The sequence below is a fragment of the Balaenoptera physalus genome, assembly GCF_965194825.1.
Source record: "Balaenoptera physalus genome assembly, chromosome: 6".
NCBI classification, from domain to species: Eukaryota; Metazoa; Chordata; class Mammalia; order Artiodactyla; family Balaenopteridae; genus Balaenoptera; species Balaenoptera physalus.
The window spans coordinates 96674986-96696943 of NC_138885.1; the positions used below are offsets into that span (position 1 = coordinate 96674986).

Sequence of the window (21958 nt, forward strand, 5' to 3'; positions counted from 1 at the left end):
AAAGGCTTTGCTTTTCCTCCAAACATTGAGAGGCACTTTAATGGTGACTGTGGGTAAGATTATCTACTTGGACTTAAAATTTTAAAACAATTTAATGAAAGTTGTCTGGCTGGAAGAAAGGCCCATTTACAGAAATTGTCTTAAAACTCTGATTTATAGATTTGTTGTTCTGCTTTTTTCTACCACCACTGACTTGATTTTATTACTGGCACATTATATTTCTTAAAATAGAAGGAAGGTGTCTGTCTATACATTATTTAAAATGAATTTTAAGAGAGAATCAAGTGCAAATAACTAATGATCTGGGTAGCTTTTGAAAGATAAAAATTCAGTTTTAGTATTATGCAAAATGTCCAGACGATATAATAAAAGTGGAATAGATTAAATTACACAGCTGTAGTCACTGTTGTATACATGTCTTTCAAAATGACATCAGGTGTCATCAGATTTGCTTATCATAAGCAACTTACACAGGATAAGTTCTTATTTTTCCCTGTTTTCTTTGGTTTTCAATATCTTTATGATAAAGCATGATAGTTGATTTTAAGTTTTTGACTTATTTTTAGTTACAGTCAAGTAACAGTACTGTAATTGTGTTGTCTGATTTTCAACACACCCCTTCAATAGGTTGGTGTTAATACAATGTAGCTTTAGCAGATCTTGATCGTGGCTCAGTTTAATTTCTATGTAAAGGTTTTTTGTTCTTTATTAATCTAATCTGCAGGAAGAGTTTATCACTTTCCTTCTTGGAAACTGAGGTGTTCTTTTTTGGTTGAGGTACATAGAAATATGTAGAATTAGAAAAAAAAATTATAAAGCAGCTCTTTGCAGTATATATGGAACATGAATGCAGCCATTCTTTTAGCACCACTCTGGAGAAGTTGGCCCGAAGTCATCCCAATATACAGACAGTTGATTATTTGACAAAGCAGGTACCAGATATTATAGATGATATGTGTGTGTTAACAATCCCAAGTCCCAGCTTAGCACAGCTATACTTTTAGGGTAGGAGATGATGGCAGTCATGCATTCACTATTTTAGACTTGGAAGTTTCCTTAGAGATCCTATAATCCAACAATCTTGGTTTTTGTAAGGGAGAAAACTTGTTCCACAATGTTAGGGACTTCTCGAAGGACTCAGAAACAATAAGAGTCAGGTTAGGAGTTGGATCTCCTGATTTCTGTTACCTGTTCATTCATTAATTATTCATTCGTTAATTCAACCAACAAATGGCTCCTGGGTGCCTGTTTAGTTCAGGCATTCTTCCTTGACTGAGGGTATAACAGTGAGCAGAGTGAAAAAGGCCTGTTAACACTTGAATGAACTATACTGAATCGGAAAGTCCATGCTAGTTGGAAGAAATCCCCTTTCCAAAGAAGCTACAAATTAGTGGTAGTTTTTCCAATAAATTCTATAATTTTCAGAGGTCTGTTGTCATTATTTTGAAATGGTACATAATTGGGAAGAATGAAAAAATCTCTTTGGTTAGAGAAATTAGGTAAGTCATGACTTTTTTTTTAAACGATTAAAGGCCCAGTGAATAATTTCTCGATGCCATGAAATGTGCTCAGAAGTTTGAAGATCATTTTTCTATAGTGCTAATTTAAAAAATAGGTGTCACTTTGTATAAGAGTAATTTTGTAGTGTCTTGAAGAAACCACAAAGAAGTTCTCCTTTTCTTTCCTCGTCTTCTTCTTGCTATGTGGTGGTCTTAGCTGCTGTACTGGGTTGATATTACTGCAGAGCTGTGTTTCTAATTGCTACATTCTGATAATTTCATAAACATATCTAGTATTTAGAAGGACCACGGTTATCATCTCTAAAGGTCCCTGTGTTCTATGTATGAAGGATCCCATGATTGCACAGAATGTTGGTTTCTGATCAGTGCAGAGAAATGACAACGTCAAATGCCTTTTCCTTTATAGGGCCGTGCAGGTTCTGTGGAGGCCTTGGGTCTCAATTCAGCCAGCAGATACCGTACATGCTCAGACTGTGTCAACACAAGAGAAAGAAATGGTTAGGCCCCTCCTTGGTAGGGTAAAAAGAGAGGAGGAGAGCACACAAAAGACAACTGTAATTGTTCTACAAAAATCTTACTCTTTACTAAAACAGCATAAAATCGCGGTTCACGCTAGTATTTGCATAACTAAATTTTAGGACAAATATCTATAATTCACAGTAAAAACATTTAAAGAAATTTTGCCATTTGCAGCAACATGGACAGACTTGGAGGGCATTATGCTAACGAAGTAAGTCAGACAAAGACAAATACTGCATGGTATCACTTACATGTGGAAGCTAAAAAATACAACAAACTAGTGAATACAGCACAAAAGAAGCAGGCTCACAGATACAGAGAACAAACTAGTGGTTACCAGTGGGAAGGTGGGTCAACATAGGGGTGTGGGAGTGGGAGGTACACATTATTGGGTGTAAGATACACTCAAGGATGTGTTGTACAACATGGGGAATATAGCCCATATTTTTAATAACTGTAAGTGGAAAGTAACCTTTAAAAATTGTATAGAAATTAAAAAATAAAACTAACTGCATTAATACAAATAAAAAAAGAAATGGAAATTTTAAATAAAAATGAAATAATCTTTACTTTTTGTTAAAAATCATTTCTTTATCTAACCTTCATCTATTTTATTGTTTTCTGTTTGTTTGTTTTTTTTGCTTCTCATCCAGTCTTCAGCCATTAATTGAATGAGTGAAGGAAAGTTAAATCTACAGGTTTTCACATGTGGAAAGGCCTTTTCTTAGTGTCTTTGCTGGTCTCATGCCATTCTCTCCTGCTGCTAATATTAATTACTTTGCAGATGGCTCTAATTGACCCAGTAAAAGAGCCATATCTGTGTTCAGTCCTCAGGTCCTAAAGACTTTGCAGCTTCTGAAGACACAAATGCAGTGCTTACTCTCAGCAATTCCAAGTGTGAGTTCCTGGTCCTAGGGTGCCCTTTCCTTCAGAAGTTCCAACTCCTCTGCTTAAGTCTGTGTACTGCCTGGTCCCAATCCTGCCTTTTAAACACCATCCACCCGTGACTTATGCCCTGGCCACTGGACTTCTATCCGTACCCTGAATATCCTCCCTGGCTGCACACCCTGGTTCCTGTCTATGTGACCTGCTCTTTCCTGCCTGTATTTCCCTGCCTATATTCTGTCCTGAACCTGCCCTGGCCCTGCTTTCCTGATCATCTTAGTTGAAATTAATTTTCCCTTTGGGGCAGCTGGATGGTTTACTATTTATGATATTAGGGTACATGCTGTCCTGTCTTATTTTAGGTGTGAGATTATAGTCACCCTGAGGGTGGGGATTGCATTTTGTTTCTTTTTCTGTCCTCACCCCAACCTCCATGTGAGGGGACGGAGGCAGCCGGGCCTGACCACTGCTCCCAGCGAGGTTAGTGGTGGTTGTCAATGCCTGGGACTCTTTTCTTTTCCTGGGCCTGAAATTAGTCATTAATTAATTAGTTAATTAATTCATCCCCTTCCTAAAGAGCTATGTTTCTCTTCCTTTAAAAAAAATATAGCTTGTATTGTGGTTTCTCATTTTAAAAGGCAAAAGTATGTTCATTGTGAAAACTTTAGGAATTATGGGTAAACAAAAGAAAAAAAATAAAAACCTTTGGAAGTTCTACAGGAAGCAATAGCCTACTATTATATTTGTGTGTATATCTTTGCAGATTTTTTTTCTATATGTGAATATACACGTATAAACATACTTTTAAAAAGTTACCAGACAACATCATAACATTCTCTCATTAGCTTTTTTCAATGAATGATGTGAACATCTTTCCCATGTTTCCAAGCATCTGTTATGTAAAAGCACATTTAAACCTACTCGCATCTACATCACCTGCAGAGAATAGCTGTGTGTTTGTGTGTGTGTGTGTGTGTGTGTGTGTGTGTGTGTTTATTTGCTCTTGTCTAGCTATTTCCTCAGGAAAACTTTATAAGTAGCTCTTATAAGATTATAAAAATTTATGGATTTAAGGAGAACATGTTTTCAGGGCTTGATGGCTATTGGTAAATTGTCCCCTAGAAAGACATATTAATTCATTTTCCCCACAGTAATGTGTGAAGTGCCAATTTTTCTACACTCTTGCCAGATCTAGCTACTATTACTCATTATTTATTTTCTGAACTGATGGGGGAAAATGGTCTCATATGGCTATTTTAATTTACAGGTGTTTTATTACTAATACAATTGTAGATTTGTATATGATTGATCACCGTTAGTATTTCTGTTTTCTTTTTTCTGTGAATTGCATTTTGTACATAATATTTTGTGAATCATCTGCCCATGTCCTTTGCCTACGTTCTGTTGGGTTGTTTGTTTTTATTTGTTTTTGGCTCCTTATGTCAAAAAATAGCAACCCTTTGTTTTTCATATACTTGTTTTTTCTCAGTTTGCCTTGCAATTGTTTATGGTATTTAAAAATTTAACTTAAGGAAATTAAAAAAAAATTGTATAGTCTTATCGGTTATTAAAAATTATTTCTGGATTTAAGATCATGCATAAAATGGTCTCTGCCTCCTAACATTCAACTATATTTTTATAGTAAGTTTATTTTAAAACATACATTCCTTTAAAGCATATATTATTATTTGGTGTAAGATCTGATGTAGGGATCTAACTTTCCCAAAATGTTTAGTCACTTGTCCCAAACCTATTTATTCTCTTCTTTACCAATTTAAAATGTCATTATTTTCATATATTACATTTTTTATATGAACTTGAATCTCTGGACTTTCTGTTCTGTCCTTTGGGCTGTCCATCTAATCAGGCCAGTGCTCTGTATTTCATTTACTGTAGTAGTAATATGAGGTCCTATTGTTACTCCTCTTTTGAAAAACATGTTTGGGTTGTCATAAACATTTATTCTTTAAGATGAACTTTAGAATAATTTCATCAAGTTAAACAAACTTTCTGAGATTTTGTTTGGAATTACATTAATGTTACAGAGTACATGTACATCTATACATATATGTGTAAATATCCGCATGCATAATACGTATATAACATTTGTTGCCACTGTTGTCATTGTTAGTAGAAACTTTACCTCTGGATTATTTCTAGGTTATTTTTGCTTGTGCACATAGAAATGTATTTTGCTTTTGCATATATATCTTATAACTGGCTATCTTACTTAATTCTTATTATTTTTGGTAGTTTTCCCATTCATTTCCTTTTTACGCTTTTGACTATTTCATGTATACCTGGGAAGGATGGACACTGTATAAACAAATGTACACTTTTTCTCTATAGACTGAAAAATGAAAGAAGTAGGGAGCTCTTGTCCTGGGAGATGGCAAAAACTAGACTTGGAGGAGAGTTTTTTTCTTCGAGACAAAGTTACCAGAAGGCAAGGCTGATAATAGATCCATATCTATTTCTCTACGATTTTACTGCATGTAAAGCCTGGTTTGATAATAGTATAAATAAATATTGGGCAGATCAGAAAAGAATCTATATTAGCAATATTCAACAAACTATAATATTCATTATTAGCTTTGAAAATGGTGCACCAAAGCATTTCGGTTATGCATAACTGTGTTCAAAAGATATGCTATCTTTATTTGGATTCAGTTTTCCCTGTGTTTAAAATTGTTTTTGTTTCATGACATATGGGGGTAAAATTACCCATTTGTGTGAAAGCAACTACAATTCTATCATAGAGGAATCTCAAAATTACTGGTATACTTATAGAGATGCTGGCAGCCATGCTAGGAATGTGTTAGCCACTTCAAGTGGTATGGCTTAAAAGCTGGGGAGGAGAAATTAGACATCTTTTATTTTTGTGTAATTAAAAATGTCTCTATTGATGCTACTTCCTCAGAGGGGAACTCATAATTGGCTCCTCTTATCGGCTGATCAGGTGGGGGCCCTCAGCTTTTACATCACCTCAGGTTCATCCCTTATTTCTCCCCTAATTCCTCTTCTCTCTACTGCCCTACCTATTAACTTGCAGCCCTGCCTATGTTTCCTATTCTTATTATATTTGAGTGTTCTTCACTGTATTATGGTGCATGGGCCATCACTTATGAGTGCCTACACATTAAAGTACTGCAACCTCCTATGTGGTTTAGGAACTCATTAAATTCCTGTCGTGACCCTCAAAGAAGCTTACATCTCTACAAGCTGCCTGTGCTAGGAGTAGTCTCCACCTCCGGCTCTGTTCCTATGAAATATGCCCACATTCCCCAGCCCTTGCCTACCACTCCATCTTTGTTTGACTTAACACCAAACCTCAATTCAACCTATAATTACTTTCACCCACTTAACGTATCATTCCTACTCTCTTAAATCTCAACCTCTCCATGTCTACAATCTTTGAACACAGCTTTAAAACTCTTATTGTATTGTCTACACTCAAAGGAGTGTATATTTCCTAGGTGAAATAACTTTTGGCATACAAATTATTTTAGGTGGGATGAGTCTAACTTTTTCTTAAGACTTGAGAGAAGTGGTGGTTGAAGAATCATCTTACTTTTTAAGTCTGTTGTGTTCAAAAAGGAAAGCTGTGTAAGGACAGTAGGATAATAGTAAAGTTACAAGCTTCTGCTTGTATGAATATACTAGTTTAAATTCTGTGTCTCTCCTCATTACAACTTAGAGTAATTATTTAATGAATTAAAATAGTTATGTGTATAAAAGGAAAAATGTGAAGCTTCTAGTGGGAAGAGGGGGCAGGCATGGTGCTTCGTTGTCCAACGCTGTCATCCTTGCTGCCCCATGAAGTTGAGAATCTCCATAGTGCTCAGCATTTGTTGTCACTAAATGAACGAATGTGTTACCAAGCCAGATCCTTGGACTCTTTAATCAACAGAAATTGGTAAGAGGGCAGATGACCACATCTTGTGGTCCAATGTTTGCCATTCCTAGTAGTCTTCCTTAGAGCTCAAGGCCCTGTTCTCTATGTCATCCCATTCTGAACAACTTAATTTGTTTGATTAACCCACTCACAGCTCGCCATGACCGGGATTGTCCAAAAGAAGGCATATAGTTCTTTCTTTAAAGTAAGGGATTCAAGTTATCTTCCAAAAAACTAGAAGTCATTCACTCTTCTTGGTTAATGACTTTTCCAGGCACTAGGGATTCTTGGTAAGTTACTTTTCCAATTACTCAGATCCTTGGCTTTTTCATAATGAGCCTCCTTGGAGGAATGTAAGATATAAACTTTTGGAGTTTTGACCACCTGACTATTCATGTACCTTCTTTCATTAGACACATAAATCTCAAACTCAAGGACTCCAACAAATATTTATATAGGCAAAACTTCTCTCTTTGTGTGATTTTCCAATGCCTAGATCTTATAGAAGTTCTCTTTGTATATTTGCTGATGACTCTGAAATTCTTTGAACATAAATTTCTAAAACTTTTTTTGTGAAAGATGCTGGAATTAGAATCATTTAGACCATGTTTCAATAGTAAAGATGAAATCTGAGAATTAACACTGTAATATTTTGTCTCTTACCCACATTATGGTCTAATGCAATTTGAGTGGCTTTCCTAGGAAGCTCTTCTCCAGTCAGGATGTAGGAACCTAGGCTGCATTCACCTTGTAGCTGTGCCATCTAGGGCATGTGGCTTCCAGGGCATGTGACTGCCAGGGTTCCAGGGAAGAGAGAGCTTGGATAATCAAGCATGGATTTTAATGGTCAAACTGGAAGAATAGACATTACTTCCCCCCATATCTCATGAGCCAAAATTCAATCTCTTGACCCCAACCTAGCTGCTCTGAAAGCTGTGAAATATAGTCTTACTGTTCTAGGAAGGGGAAGATGAAATGGGATTTGGTGGATATGCAGCATTATTTCTGCCACAGTCCCCTTCATTGATCTGACTCTTGGCTCATTTGCCATGTTTTAATAGTCTTGCCATTCTCCTGCTCTTGGAGTTCAGCATCATTAAGGTGCTTATACTTGTACTTCATGTGCTGAGTAAAATCATATTGTCTAGTTCAAGTTCTTTTCACTACCTTTGTGATATAGATTCACCATGAAGGCAGTGAGCAAGAGGGTTCCATAACAATAATCAAAAGAGAATTTTCTTATTCCAATTCTTCCACTCTCTTTCACCTTGCTTTGAACTTCCATCCTACATTTATCATCTCCTTACTTCCCAAGGCCACCTCTCTTTCACCAGATAACCTGCATGAGAAGGACTGTAGTAGCTGGGGTGTATAGCTTTTCTGTAACTTAAATGACTAGAAAAAGGATGTTTATTTCAGAACTTAGAATGTTCAGAAATTCCTTTTCATCAGTCCCCCCAAGTTATCAGACAACTCAGAACCAAACACCCAACTGGCTAATCAAGAAGGTACAATGACTGTTTATACTCGGGACCATAATTGCTAAATAGATCAGTATTGGCATGTTAGAACATTGTATTTCCAACAGGAAGTTCTACTAGGGAAACTACAGAGAGCAGAGGTGGAGGAAGGGCCTTGGAGAACATCTGCAGGTGGAGATTGCCAGACAACTCATCTTCAGGCCTACAGAGATACAGATGACCTGTTCCTTTTCTGCAGGGTGGAGCTGGAGACACACCACCACACAATTAGCTATTCAGTTCTTCCTTTCCAGTGTTACTTGCCCCTCACTGAAAAGTCTCATTTCAAAATTATGTTAAGATTTTTGTAATTAGATTACATTTCAGTTGACATTAATTCACTTTCAGGAAGATTACAAATAATATTCTAGGATGAGATGGCGAATCTCATACATTTGTACTGATTTGCTTAGTTTTGGTTTCAGAGAGTTGCATTCTTTTTTTTTTTTAATTTTTTTTTTTTTTTAATTTTACTTATTTATTTATGGCTGTGTTGGGTCTTCGTTTCTATGCGAGGGCTCTCTCTAGTTGTGGCAAGCGGGGGCCACTCTTCATCGCCGTGCGCGGGCCCCTCACCATCGTGGCCTCTCCTGTTGCGGAGCACAGGCTCCAGATGCGCAGGCTCAGCAGTTGTGGCTCACGGGCCCAGTTGCTCCGCGGCATGTGGGATCTTCCCAGACCAGGGCTCGAACCCGTGTCCCCTGCATTGGCAGGCAGACTCTCAACCACTGCGCCACCAGGGAAGCCCCAAGAGTTGCATTCTTCATCCCCACTTCCCAGCACATGGTATGGGCCTGGCGTATAGTGGATGTTGGAAGATGTTTGCTCACTCAGCAAATGTTGATTAAGCATCTGCTATGCACTAGACGTTATGCCAGGTGCTGGGGACACTGTGATAAGTGAAAGAAACAGTTTTAAGGGAAGAATGGTCAGACAGGAGGGAAGGATGGTGCAAATGGGGATGCGGTGCTATTTATAGGAGGTAGGAGAGTAGAGTGTCTCTGTGAAAGGGAAGATATGGTCTTATGTCTATCTCTGTCTGTCCTAGAAAAGTAGCTATTTTTCTTCTTTAAGATTCTCAGGGCTTCCCTGGTGGCGCAGTGGTTAAGAATCCACCTGCCAATGCAGGGAACACGGGTTCGAGCCCTGGTCCGGGAAGATCCCGCATGCCACGGAGCAACTAAACCCTTGCGCCACAACTACTGAGCCTGTGCTCTAGAGCCCGCGAGCCACAACTACTGAAGCCCGCGCACCACAACTACTGAAGCCCACGTGCCTAGAGCCTGTGCTCTGCAACAAGAGAAGACACTGCAATGAGAAGCCTGCGCACCGCAACGAAGAGTAGCCCCCGCTCGCCACAACTAGAGAAAGCCTGTGTGGGACCCAACGCAGCCAAAAATAAATAAAATAAAATAAATAAGTTAAAAAAAAAAAAAGATTCTCAAATGCGTGAGATATTAGATATAGGTATGTCCATGGTGGGGAAAAGGCCCTTGAAAAGAGAGAAATATGATAATCAAAGTGACCTTTATCCATTTGGTGGTTAATGGTTAGAATGTTTTTATCTGCTTTTGTAATTATAAACAAAAGTTGGGGTCTAAAATAACCTTGTTTTCAACTGTTAGACATGCTCCAGTGATGGTGTGGTTGAGAACTTTGAAAATAATGAATTACCTGTAGAGAGAGGTAATTAAAATGCAGTTCGTGCAACCTCCCTGCCTCTTGGTGTTGCAGAAAGATTCCTCAGAGAAATGTTGCCAGCAACAACCCTGTTTACGTACATTCGCAGTGCTGACTTCATTAACTAGAACTGAAAGACATTTCTGTATCTTCTCAGGTATTCTCAAGTCTAGAGAGCTAAGAACTCTCATTACTTTTACTATTATTGAGATTTTGAAAAGGGAATGAGTAGACGTACCATAATTTAGTTTCAAATGTAGAATCATCAGTAGACACACATTTGATTAGTCATTTCAATAGGAAAACCTGTCCAAGGTACAAGCACCTGCTTTATTTCCATGTTGTAAAGGTTGTCCTTCTCCTCACACAGGAAACCAGGCTGGACCAGGGACACACGTGGCTCCCAGTTATTCTGTTGACTGGCTCCAAGCCTCCTCCAGCCCTCCGCACTGGGTCATTTTAGAGCCACATCGGGTGCAGCTCTCAAAATGATGTGAAATCATTGGGTCCTCCCATCCTTCTGTTAAAGAAGCAGTGTCAAGTTTTCCTAATAAGAAAACCTACTACTAGGCAGAATTATAGAAAATAGAATGTCACAGCAAGAGGGACCTGAGGCATCGTCTGCTCCAACCCTTTTGCAGAAGAGGAGATGGAGGCCTAAATGCAGGGCACACATCCAGCTCATTGTAGAACCTACTGTTGTCCTTCAGTTACCATTAGGGTTAAATGAGTTCTACCTTTATAGTCCTTAGAACAGTGGCTGGGATGTACTAAGGGTTCAGTCAATGTGAGCGATCTCTTATAATCATTATTTCTAGTGGCAGAGCCCAGACAGGAACCCGGATGTCCTAACAATCCAGAGCTGCCTCGGAGGCACATATTTCTTATTTCCCACATTGTATAGGGAGAAATGTGTTGGAAGAAGCTGAGTTAAAAATAGTGACAGCCGCAATGCCCGTTACTGGGCACATACTCAGCGCTGAGTTCTCATGTGCATGCTTTCATTTAATCCTCTTGGTGTGTATGAGATTCACACTCTTTGTTGTCTCCATGTGACTCATGTAAAGGCTGAGTTGGGTAACTTGCCCACAGTCACACTACTAACAAGGAGCTGGGCTAGGTTTTAAACCCCACTCCGACTTCACAATCTATATTCTTAACTGTTATTCTTTATTCCAGGAGTTAGCAAACTATGGCCCGTGGGCCAAATCCAGCATTCCTGTTTTTGTACAGACCTCAAGCTAAGAATGTTTTTTACACTTTCAAATGGTTGAAAAAAATTAAAGAAGAAAAATTTCCTGACTGGTGAAAATTATGTGAAATTCAGATTTCAGTGTCCCTAAATGAGGTGTTGTTGGAACATAACCACACTGCCTGTGGCTACTTATGTGATAAAACAGCAGAGTTGAGTAGTTGTTATAGAGACCCTGTGGCTTGAAAAGCCTGAAATATTTTCTATCTGGTCTTTTCTCTGTGCTCTTCCTCAACGATTGTTTTGAGATCCCAATTGTTTAGAGCGTAATTGTGGGATTTATATAGAGCCTGTCTTCTCCCGTTACCTGCCTTTTTCTTTGTTCCATATTAACATATCAATCAAATGATGAATGTGTGTATAAAAGGAGTTCATCTTTAAATTATTTGTATTTTATCTTTTTTAACAGACGGAGGAATGATTTGTTGCTGGTTAACATTTGAGACTCTTGATGATAACCTGTTCTGTCCTTACTGTGGACTGGAGCCCTTTGTGCTTTACAAGGCTCTCACATCCATTTATTGAGCTGGTTATTTTTAAACCTCCAAGTGTCTTAGATGTGGAAATCACTCTATTTTCTTTCCTTTGTAGTGGTTTGCTGTCTTCTGATTATGTGGAGATTCACTACGAAAATGGGAAACCACAGTACTCTAAGGTATGGTCAATAGCATATGGACATCCTGTAGTATAAATATACTTAATCATAGAACTGTTCATTGCACACTTCATTGTTTTGTTGTCTATCTCACTAAAATCCTCTGGCCTCTTATGCAAGGCTATTATTTTTAGATTTAAAATAAGTTTAGGAGAAATTGATTAAAATTTACAAATGTTTGAGATAACATTAGAGACTCCAGCCAATAAAGAAATGATCATTGTTTTGGTTATACATACAGTATCTTATGTAAGTGAACGTATCAAGAGCTCTCCAGTTCCATGGCAGCACTAGACTCATGGGCAGAGAAATTGAATGACCAGACTGGGTGGGCTGTTAGAGTGACTGTTTAGTCCAAGGGACTTTGGTACCCAAGAAGGACAGAGGACAGATGGGGAAAGGAATGTCGGGAACATTCTCCCTCTCCATCTTCACAACAATTCTCTGAGGTGGGTATTATTATTCCTGTTGCTCAAAGGAAGAAATTGAAGTGGAAAGAGGACACATAAGCCTTCTCAAGACCACCAAGCATTGTAATATAAATGCAGTGGGGTGCTTGATTTCCTTCATTTGGAGGTTAACTGTTCTCTTCCTGGAAGATCAATAAGGAAAAGTGGGTTTAGATTAAAACAAGAGAGAGAGATTACTTGTATGTAAGGAACACAGTTGATCTCCACCAGTCAGGGTGAAAATCCCTGGAATCGCTGCATCCAGAGACTCTGATTTGTAAGAAGGCCACAGAGTGCCATTGAGCCTAAGCAGTGTCCATGGGTGCCATGGGAATGGGACACAAACAGGGAAACAAAAAAAGGGGGGAAACATTACTGGGTTTTTTCTTTGATTGCTAATGAGCACTGGCACAGAAGTGGACTTTTCATGTATGGGTTTGTTGTGTTGTACAGTGTGGAGACCTGGGCTTGTCAGTCTGATAACCTCTCAACAAGTATTTATAGGTGGTGTGAACTGAGATTACTGCCCAGGGGTCATGGCATTTCTCAGGATTTATAACTGTCCAACTAACAGTTGGGACGTTTGTAGTTTGATGTGCGTTCCAAACCTTTGAATTTTATGCCCTAGATTAAGAACTTCCATATATTATTCTTACTAGTCTGTCAGTTCTCACCTTAGGCTGCATCTGGGGGGTTGTTGAATCTCCCTAAAAGTTAATGCTGTGGAAAGTGAACAGAAATGCTAAATCAAGCACGGGAACAGTGCTGCCTGGCATTTGTACGAAACAAAGCTTCTGTCAGCTGTACCAGTGCTGTGAGCACTGCAGGTGCTGAATCATGAGTCTGGAGAAGAGAAGATTGCATGAGACCTTTACAGACTCAGCAAATGAACCACCTTTGCAGGCTGCGGTAACCTGATCCAAACTTCTCACTAAGAAGGTCTTTTTTTTTTTTAAAGAAATGAAATAGCTAATTGGCCTTCAGAGGTCATTTGAGGTCCCAAATGGAGGCCTTATCATGAATAAGACACGTCAGATCTTGTATCAGTTGTAACTAAAACTTAAAACAAAGGGTATTTTAACTCTGACAGAAGAAGTGTTCATTGCAGTTTGTTTTTGTATTCATTGCTTTTTTCTTATTTATGACCCATTTTCTCCAAACAGTTTATATACCCAAACTTACTTGCTTTATATGTAATGAATGAATGGTAACAGTCTGTTTTTTATGTGTATGTATCTATACAAACACTCCAAAACCTGAGATGATATGGTACACATTATCTTGTGGGAGAATTTTTTAAGCTAACAATATTAAAAACATTTTAGCATGCATTAAAAATTCTTCTAAACTTTTATTTTTAAAAAATGTATCATATTGTTTCCAATTCATTTGCTATAATTTGTTTAATCCCATAGTGATACACATTTAGATTGCTTCTACTCTTTCACTGTACAAATAACTTTAAGGAAAGACCTTCCAGATACATTTTGAACACTTCTTTAACAATTGATTAAGGATTAATTTTGATAATGGAATTTTCTGGGTTAAAGAGTTGGTATATTTTTAAGGCTTTTGCTACATATTGACAGGTTTTTTTTTTCTGAAAGTTTGTATAATTCATGCTCCTACTACCATTATGTACACGTTTTTAAAAGCATGTTTTTAAACTTCACATTGCCTTCCATGTTGTTTAAGAAAATCTTTGTATCAAGTACCAGAAAAGAAAATCAGTATGTAAGAATGGCTAGATTAATAAACCTGTTTTTACACCCATGCAACCTTTCTTCCGAAGATCTCAAACTATTTAGACAAAAGTACATGCGCGTGCACGCGCACACACACACACACACACGCACCATTATTCACATGACTAGGGAGGGACAGAATCACTAATAGGCTACTTGGCTTTGAAGTGAAATCTAAATGTGGACGTTTAAAATATTCTGGGAATTAGAGTCAAACAAAATGATGAACCACACTTTGGAGGAACCTGTCTAGGTCTTCCCATATCACAACTATGAAGCCCCTACCTAGTTCCCACTTCTAGTTAAGAAGAGGCTAAAGTCTTAGGCTTTTACTTTTATTGGACGAAAGTGGGCTAAATGGGCTTCTTTCCTTGTGAAGCAAATGTAGGAACTGGAGAGATCAATAGGTTAAGTAGGCAGTATAGAATAGGTGCCAGGTATTAGTAAACGCACATGGAAGAACTTTCCTTCTGCACCAAGAGAACAATAGCTTTTGTTAGAGTTCCTAGCACAGTGCTTTGCACACAGTATGTGACAAAACAACTTTGTTGATTTGTTGGTCAACTTCGTTGATGAACCTATTAAAAATAAGCTAATTTTTAGTGTGTCAGTTCTTCTAAAGGAGTTAGGCATCAGTATGATGGTATAATAGTTATTTTCAAATTTTATATATTTCTATTAAATCCCTTTTAGGTGAACCATTAACTTTAAATGCTTACTAATACTTTGGTTTCTCTTCTTATGAAAAGAACTGCCACCTGGCCAACAGTGTAAGACTGAATAGATAGATACAGTACTTCTGTCCCTACTTCCCTTTATTACTCTTCATCCTTATGGGGTGGGGAAATCATCCTTTCCCAGCTCTATTTTCTCACCCTGGCTTCTGCCTGACCCCTTGCTCCCTCTTGCCCAGGGAAAGAAGAGCGACTTAACTGGTGGGAAGGAGCTGGGCATGGCTACATAGTCCTTTCCTCCCTTTTTTGGGTGAGATCCACCTCCCTACAAGAAGAGCACGTTTTCTCTACTTGTTCTCAGTTGTGCAGTGGCAGCCCTTGTGGGTGTGGGTGGGTTGGGGGAGGGTGTTGGTTATCCCATGTTGTCTGTGCCTTGGTAGGTAAGTCTGGCTAAATTAGGGGGCAGCATTAATAGGCCCACTGGATTCTCAGCTGATCCTCTCCTCCAATGTAACAACACTAAAACTGAAGGTGATATTTTGATCCCTGTTTCACCTTTGTCACTCCCTCATTTGATTTTAAACTTGGATGGGTACCACTTCACACCCTCTAGGGTGGCTGTAACCAAAAACATGGACAATAGCAAGTGCAGGCAAGGATCTGGAGAACTGGAGCCTTCATATACTGTTGATGGGAATGGAAAATGGTGGATCTGCTTTGGAAAAGAGTTTGGCAGTTCCTCAAAAAATTAAACATAGAATTATCTTGTGACCCAGCAATTCTACATCTCGGTATATATCCAAGTGAATTGAAAATGTATGTCCAAGAAAAAAATTTGTACATGGATGTTTATAGCAGTGTTATTCATAATAGCAAAAAAATGGAAACAAACCAAATGTCCATCAGTTGGTGAATAAATAAACAAAATGTGGTATATTATTCAGCTATAAAAAGGAATGAAGTACTGATTGATACATGCTACAACATGGATGAATCTTATAAACATTACGCTAAATGAAAGAAATTAGTTGCAAAGGACCACATATTATGTGGTTCCATTTATTTGAAATGTCCAGAGGAGGGAAATTCATAGAGACTGAAAGTACATTAGTGGTTGCCAGGGCCTGGGGGAGGTTAGGGAGGTATAAGGAGGAATGGGGAATGACTGCTAATGGGCAAAGGATTTCCTTTTGAGGTGATGAAAATATCCTGGAATTAGAAAGTGGTGATTGTTACACAGCCCTGTTTTAATATACTAAAAACCACTGAATTATACTCTATAAAAGAGCATCTCAAAATAAAAAACTTCTCAGGTAGGCAATGGGAGTTTATTTACCCAGTGTCTCAACAAACATAAATCCTCTGGTCCTTTCAGATTGGTCTTGTCACTTAGGCTCATGAAGAAGCCATTCTTATTTATCTATTAAACAGATATTGCTTTCACTCACTCTGATCTAGTCACTGATCTAGGAGCTGGATGTGCATTAGTGAACCAAGCAGATAAAAATCCCTGTCCTTGTGGGTTCTATATTCTATTCTTGCCTTTGTTCTTTTGTCATTTTAATCACGTCTCCCTCCTAGAATGTTTTTTATGCTTTCCATATTAAATCATTACCATGGTTCAGCTCAAGCTCACTTCATCCATGAAGGCTTCTTGGCAGGGATTGTTGTCAGAGGGAATGGGCTTCTGCGGGCAAAGCTCCTGACTGGGAGGCTAAAAAAACTCGCCAGAAAATCAAGAGAGCAGACCACACTGGCTCCTCACAAAGCTATTTTAAATTTGAATAGTATGATTTGTGTGAACTATTAAAAATGTATATAGCATTAAAATATATATAGTACAGCCAAACTGTTCTCATACCCGAACATGTTTTTCCCCTTGAGTTTAATGAAGGTAAATAATTAAACTGGTGTTTTGCTCTCAAGTTGTCCAATTCTCTGAAATATTTTTTTGTATCCTTATTCTGTAGTATTCAAATTCAGGTACATGTGTCCCATTATAGATTTTTAAAAAATTTTATTTATTTATTTTTGTCTGTGCTGGGTCTTTGTTGATGCGTGTGGGCTTTCTCTAGTTGTGGTGAGCGGGGGCTACTCTTAGTGCAGTGCACGGACTTCTCATTACGGTGGCTTCTGTTGTGGTGGAGCGCGGGCTCTAGGCGCGCAGGCTTCAGTAGTTGTGGCACGCAGGTTTAGTAGTTGTGGTGCATGGGCTTAGTTGCTCCGCGGCATGTGGGCTCTTCCTGGACCAGGGCTCGAATCTGTGTCCCCTACATTGGCAGGTGGATTCTTAACCACTGTGCTACCAAGGAAGCCCATAGATTATTAAAAACTTATTTCTTTTTTTGCAACCAGCCCAATGATTTATTAAATAGATTGATATATCATGCTGGTTGACAAGTTTGAAGTATTTAAAGATATGCATATAGAATAATCACTTGAGTGTAGTGTCAGAGTTTTTAATTACCATATTCAGAACCTGGAATATCATAATATACACATTTGTGAGATGTGGCCTGTGGAGTTTCTTTTCAAATGTTTATCCAGATGTACAGGAGTTGATTGAAAACATCAGTTCCTGGTCACCATGAATGCCCAGGTTTATGAGGGTTTCTTAAGCAATGAAGATAATAAGAATTGGCTGATTGAACTTTACTGAAGCAGATGAGATAATTAAACAGACACAAAGGTGGGGCAATTTTAAAATAAATTATATTGAAATGATAGATTCTGTTTCCAATAGGTTCTATTTAAAATGAGTAAAATCAAAGGGGAAGGTGGGGGAGGGATTAATTAGGAGTATGAGGTTAAAATATACATACTACTGTATATAAAATAGATAACCAACAAGGACCTACTGTATTGTAGCACAAGGAACTATACTCAATATCTTGTAATAACCTATAATGTACAAGAATCTAAAAAAGAATATAGATAGATAGATAGATAAACTGAATCACTTTGCTGTACACCTGAAACTAACACAACATTGTAAGTCAACTATATTCCAATTTTAAAAAAAGAACAAAAAAAAGTGAACAAAATAAAGTGAGTAGAATCAAATCATTCCTGTCATTCAGTCAATAATACCAGGGAGCCAAATCTTTTTTTTTCCCTCGCCAAGTTATCACTAGACTCACAGAGCTGTTACACATCTGATTAGGAAATGTGTTAAAGGATGCACATGACTTCAGTGTTTCATTATTTGCGGGAGTTGCCTGATGGTTTCCAATGGGGTTGTTCGAGCATTATCTGGCTTGTGGGATTTTATGTGGAAGTGGTGGGCTGAGAAAGTTGGGGAGCACGCTTACTAGGATTTTTAAGTTCCTTTGACTACCCAGTAATCTTCATTTATTAGATGTTCCATTTTTGTTGAATGTAAGTAACTGACTGACAGTTTTTAATCTGAAAATGCTGATGCCCATGGAGGCACACATAGACTTGTGTCGTGTGCTGAATGAGCTGTTTTTGATTCTCCTGCCTGCTGTTTGCCTAGTCACAGATCTGTGATCCACTCATAAGTGGTGATCTCGAAGGGTCTGGCCAGCACTCTTGAACTGTCTGAGGCCTTCCTGATTGGAAAAAGAAACACTGGAGCCTGAAGTTGTGGGATTTAGTTTGGCTTTTTGCTGTCTTTGGCAGAGCCTTTTAGCACATTGTGAGTGTCTTCCTATTTGTGCATAGAGATAGCAGTTACAGTGAGACAGTGAGGGTTCCAGATGGCTAGCTCCTTGGGTGGAGGCACCCCCAGAGCTGACTACTCAGTGTCTTCGTTAACGAGGCCCTCTGCAAGGGGCCCCTCTGCAGTGACCCGCTCCTGTCATCCTGATATCCAAGAGGGAATACGTCTTCTTAACGGGGATTTATTTAATATGAAATACCGGAAGATGTTACTTTGTAGTGGTGTTAACAAAATGCTGCATAATCTGGAGAGTTGCCAAACAGTATTTTTCTGGTAATGCTTTCTCAAAAACTTGGTATAAATTTAGCAATAAGAAACTCAGAAAATCCTCTAATGCTACTAATACTAACACTAAATTAGAACCTGCCAAATTGCTTAGAGTGCTTAATATAATTCCACAATTTAGATATTAAAGCTTTCTTATGATGACAAACATCAGGGATTAGATGTTACCACAAATATCATTTAAAGTCCAGAAAATATGGTGATCCACATCCAGATATACAGTGAACCAAACAGTTCCCTTCAGATAATATTCTGCCTTAGTTAAAACAGGTACCAATGACCTTTATACTGAGAGAGCATCAACCTTCAGCAAGTGAATGAAACTAAAATCTAAGAAAGGACTTGGAAATATTTTCTGGGGGGAAAAAGATTGTTTGTAGGAAAATCTAAAAAACAGAGCTTTTCTTAGAAAGGTCAAGTAAATATGACAGTGTTTGCTGTGTACTTCTAACAATCACCTGACTTAAGATAGCCTTTTGGTGTGACACAAAGTGCTAAATAATTGGTTTCATGGAATTTACAGTTACCTATGGTTGTTTTTAGAATCATGGGAAGAGTCTGAAATTTAATTGCCGAGTATTGACCTGGATTCTCAAATTACTGAAATGTGTGATACCATTTGTGCTTATAAGTTCCAGAGTTGAAAATGCAAATAGAACTTGACATATTATATAGAAGTGAATATTTATATACAGAGTTGCTCTTTGAGAATGGAAAAGCAATCCTTTACAAAATAGTAAAAATATTATAATACCAATTTTAGAAACCAACATTGAAACTGTGTATTATAGTTACTAAAAGGAAACAAAGTGAGTTGGTTGGGGAGTGGTCATTTGATGTGTGGGTGAACCCCTTTAGGCACTTAAATAGCCTCTGAGGCTATTGTAATACAGTTTAATAAGCAGTGATCAAGATGAATGTAAATCATTAATAAAAAGTCAAAGTCAGTATTCTCTTTAAGGAATTTGTGATTAACATATACACACTACTATATATAAAATAGGTAACCGACAAGGACCTGCTGTATAGCACAGGGAACTATATTCAGTATTTTGTAATTACCTATATGGGAAAAGAATCTGAAAAAAATGAGATATATATGTATGTATAACTGAATCCCTTTGCAATACACCTGAAACTAACACAACATTGTAAGTCAACTATACTTCAATATAAAATAAATAAATAAATAAAAGAAAACAAATAGGAAGCTTCTGGTTAGGCAATGTGGATTCAGTACTTATATTTATCTCAATTTCCTGGTAATAACCCACTCAAATAACAGTTAAGGAATTTTAAAAAGGATGTAAACTCACAAGGATAAAGACAAGAGAAGAGAAGACAGCTGACCAGAGGTGTCCATAAAATTGTAGGTGATAGAAAGCAGACGGATGAGGAGTAATTGTCTTAGGTTTGAGTTTTTTCTTGCTTTGCTAAGTTCCACTGGGACAAAACCAAGCAGAACAAAGCCAACTTGTGTCCCTGCACCCAGAAAGCCCCAGGAATTGAAGATGCCAGAAAACAGAAAGATTGGTTGAAAGTCTACATGGAGAAGGTACTAAATTCCTGATCTACTCCCTACCCCAGATAGATAGGCAGCCATTCCTTCTCTACTCTGGTAGAAGAGCTCAGCTTGTAGAGGAAAATGGAAACGAGGGGGGTTATCAGAGAAATAATAGAAGTTTCCCAGAACTGAAGTGCATGCATTTTCTTTTTTAAAATATTTTAATGGATATATTATTTATTACCTGCACTGCCACAGGCTCAAATATGTTTCATGAAGAGTCTGAGGTTTTGTTTTTTTTTAATTTTTATTTTATATTGGACTATAGTTGATTTACAATGTTGTGTTACTTTCCAGTGTACAGCAAAGTGATTCAGTTACATATATTATATATGAATCCATTCTTTTTCAGATTCTTTTCCCATATAGATTATTACAGAATATTGGGTAGAGTGCATTTTCTTGATTCAAAGGTGCCACAGAGTGCCCAGTGCAATCAGTAAGCAAAGTCCCCACTGAGGCACGTCCTGAGATTTCGTGAAAATGGGTGTGAATAGAATTTCCTACAGTCTTCTTGAAAGGGGAAAAATAGATTGTATAGACAATGTCAACAATTAGAATAATTTCCAGTTCTCAACAGCAACATTAGAAGCTTTAAGACTGTGCACAATGCCTTTGAAATGCTGAGAGAAAATAATTTCCAATCTAGAATTCTCTACCCACCCACAAGATCAATCTAGTGTGAAGACAGAAAAAGGGGTTTTCAAACATGCAAGTTCTCATCAAATTTATCTTCTACAAACACTTTTTCAACAAATTACCAGGGGATATATACCTCCAGGAAAGGGGACCATGAATGGAGAAGACATGGGATCTAGGATTCAATATAGAAAGGGGACAAAGGAGTTCCCAGGATGGTGCTACAGACAAGTCCTGTAAAGCAGCTGTGCATCAGGCCCAGCAGGAGGGTGAAGCAAGAGGGGTGTCTCCAGGAACAAAATAGATGTGATAAATTACCTGATGTGCTAGACCATACTAGAAGAGTTGTAGATAATGTTTTAGATAATAGGGTCTATGTACGTGCTAAATACATGGAAAAGCAAAGAAGAAAATAAAAGTTCTCGAAAAAATTTAAAATGGAGCAAAAAAGACAATGTAATCAGAGTGGCACAGCTATGAACAATATGTGCATAGTCATAATACAAACACTAAATATCAATTTAACCAAAAGCCTGTGATGTGTGTTGGAATGTATGGGGGGCGAGAGGGGATTTCAAGATTCTATATTAGGAAGGTAATTTCTAAAGTGAAATAAATCAGGACATAACAGTATAAATATTCCATTCAGAAATACATTGGTAAACAACAGAAGAAACAGCTAAAAGTGTTAAAAATGTTTCGGTGGTGAGAGAAAGCGACAGGAAATTGCTGTGTTTTTTAAAACAGTCCTCACAGTTACTATTTGCCTTTGAAAACTAAGTTCATATATTATTTCTAAGAAAATTTTAAAACTGATTTTAAAAGGTAAGAAAGCAAATCCCCAAGCTTTGTGTAGTTTTCCATAAAAAATGATTCTAAACAGCACCTTTGGGGGCCTCTCCTCAGTGATGTAGAAGACTTTATTCCCTAACAATGTCTGGTAAGTGTCTACTCCCTCACATGCTTAGGAAAGGTATATAAGTTGTTCCAGTTG

The 21958-nt window shown here is 37.8% G+C and overlaps 1 protein-coding gene across 4 annotated transcripts in view; it reads left to right on the plus strand.

Moving 5' to 3' along the window:
* Positions 1-21958, plus strand: part of ADAM23 (ADAM metallopeptidase domain 23) — a 175955-nt gene that overhangs the window by 86750 nt on the left and 67247 nt on the right. For all 4 annotated transcript variants that reach the window (XM_082467038.1, XM_082467039.1, XM_082467040.1 and 1 more), the window contains exon 4: positions 11863-11926. In XM_082467038.1, coding sequence (XP_082323164.1) covers positions 11863-11926 — 64 coding nt within the window. The remainder of the gene's footprint in view (positions 1-11862; positions 11927-21958) is intronic.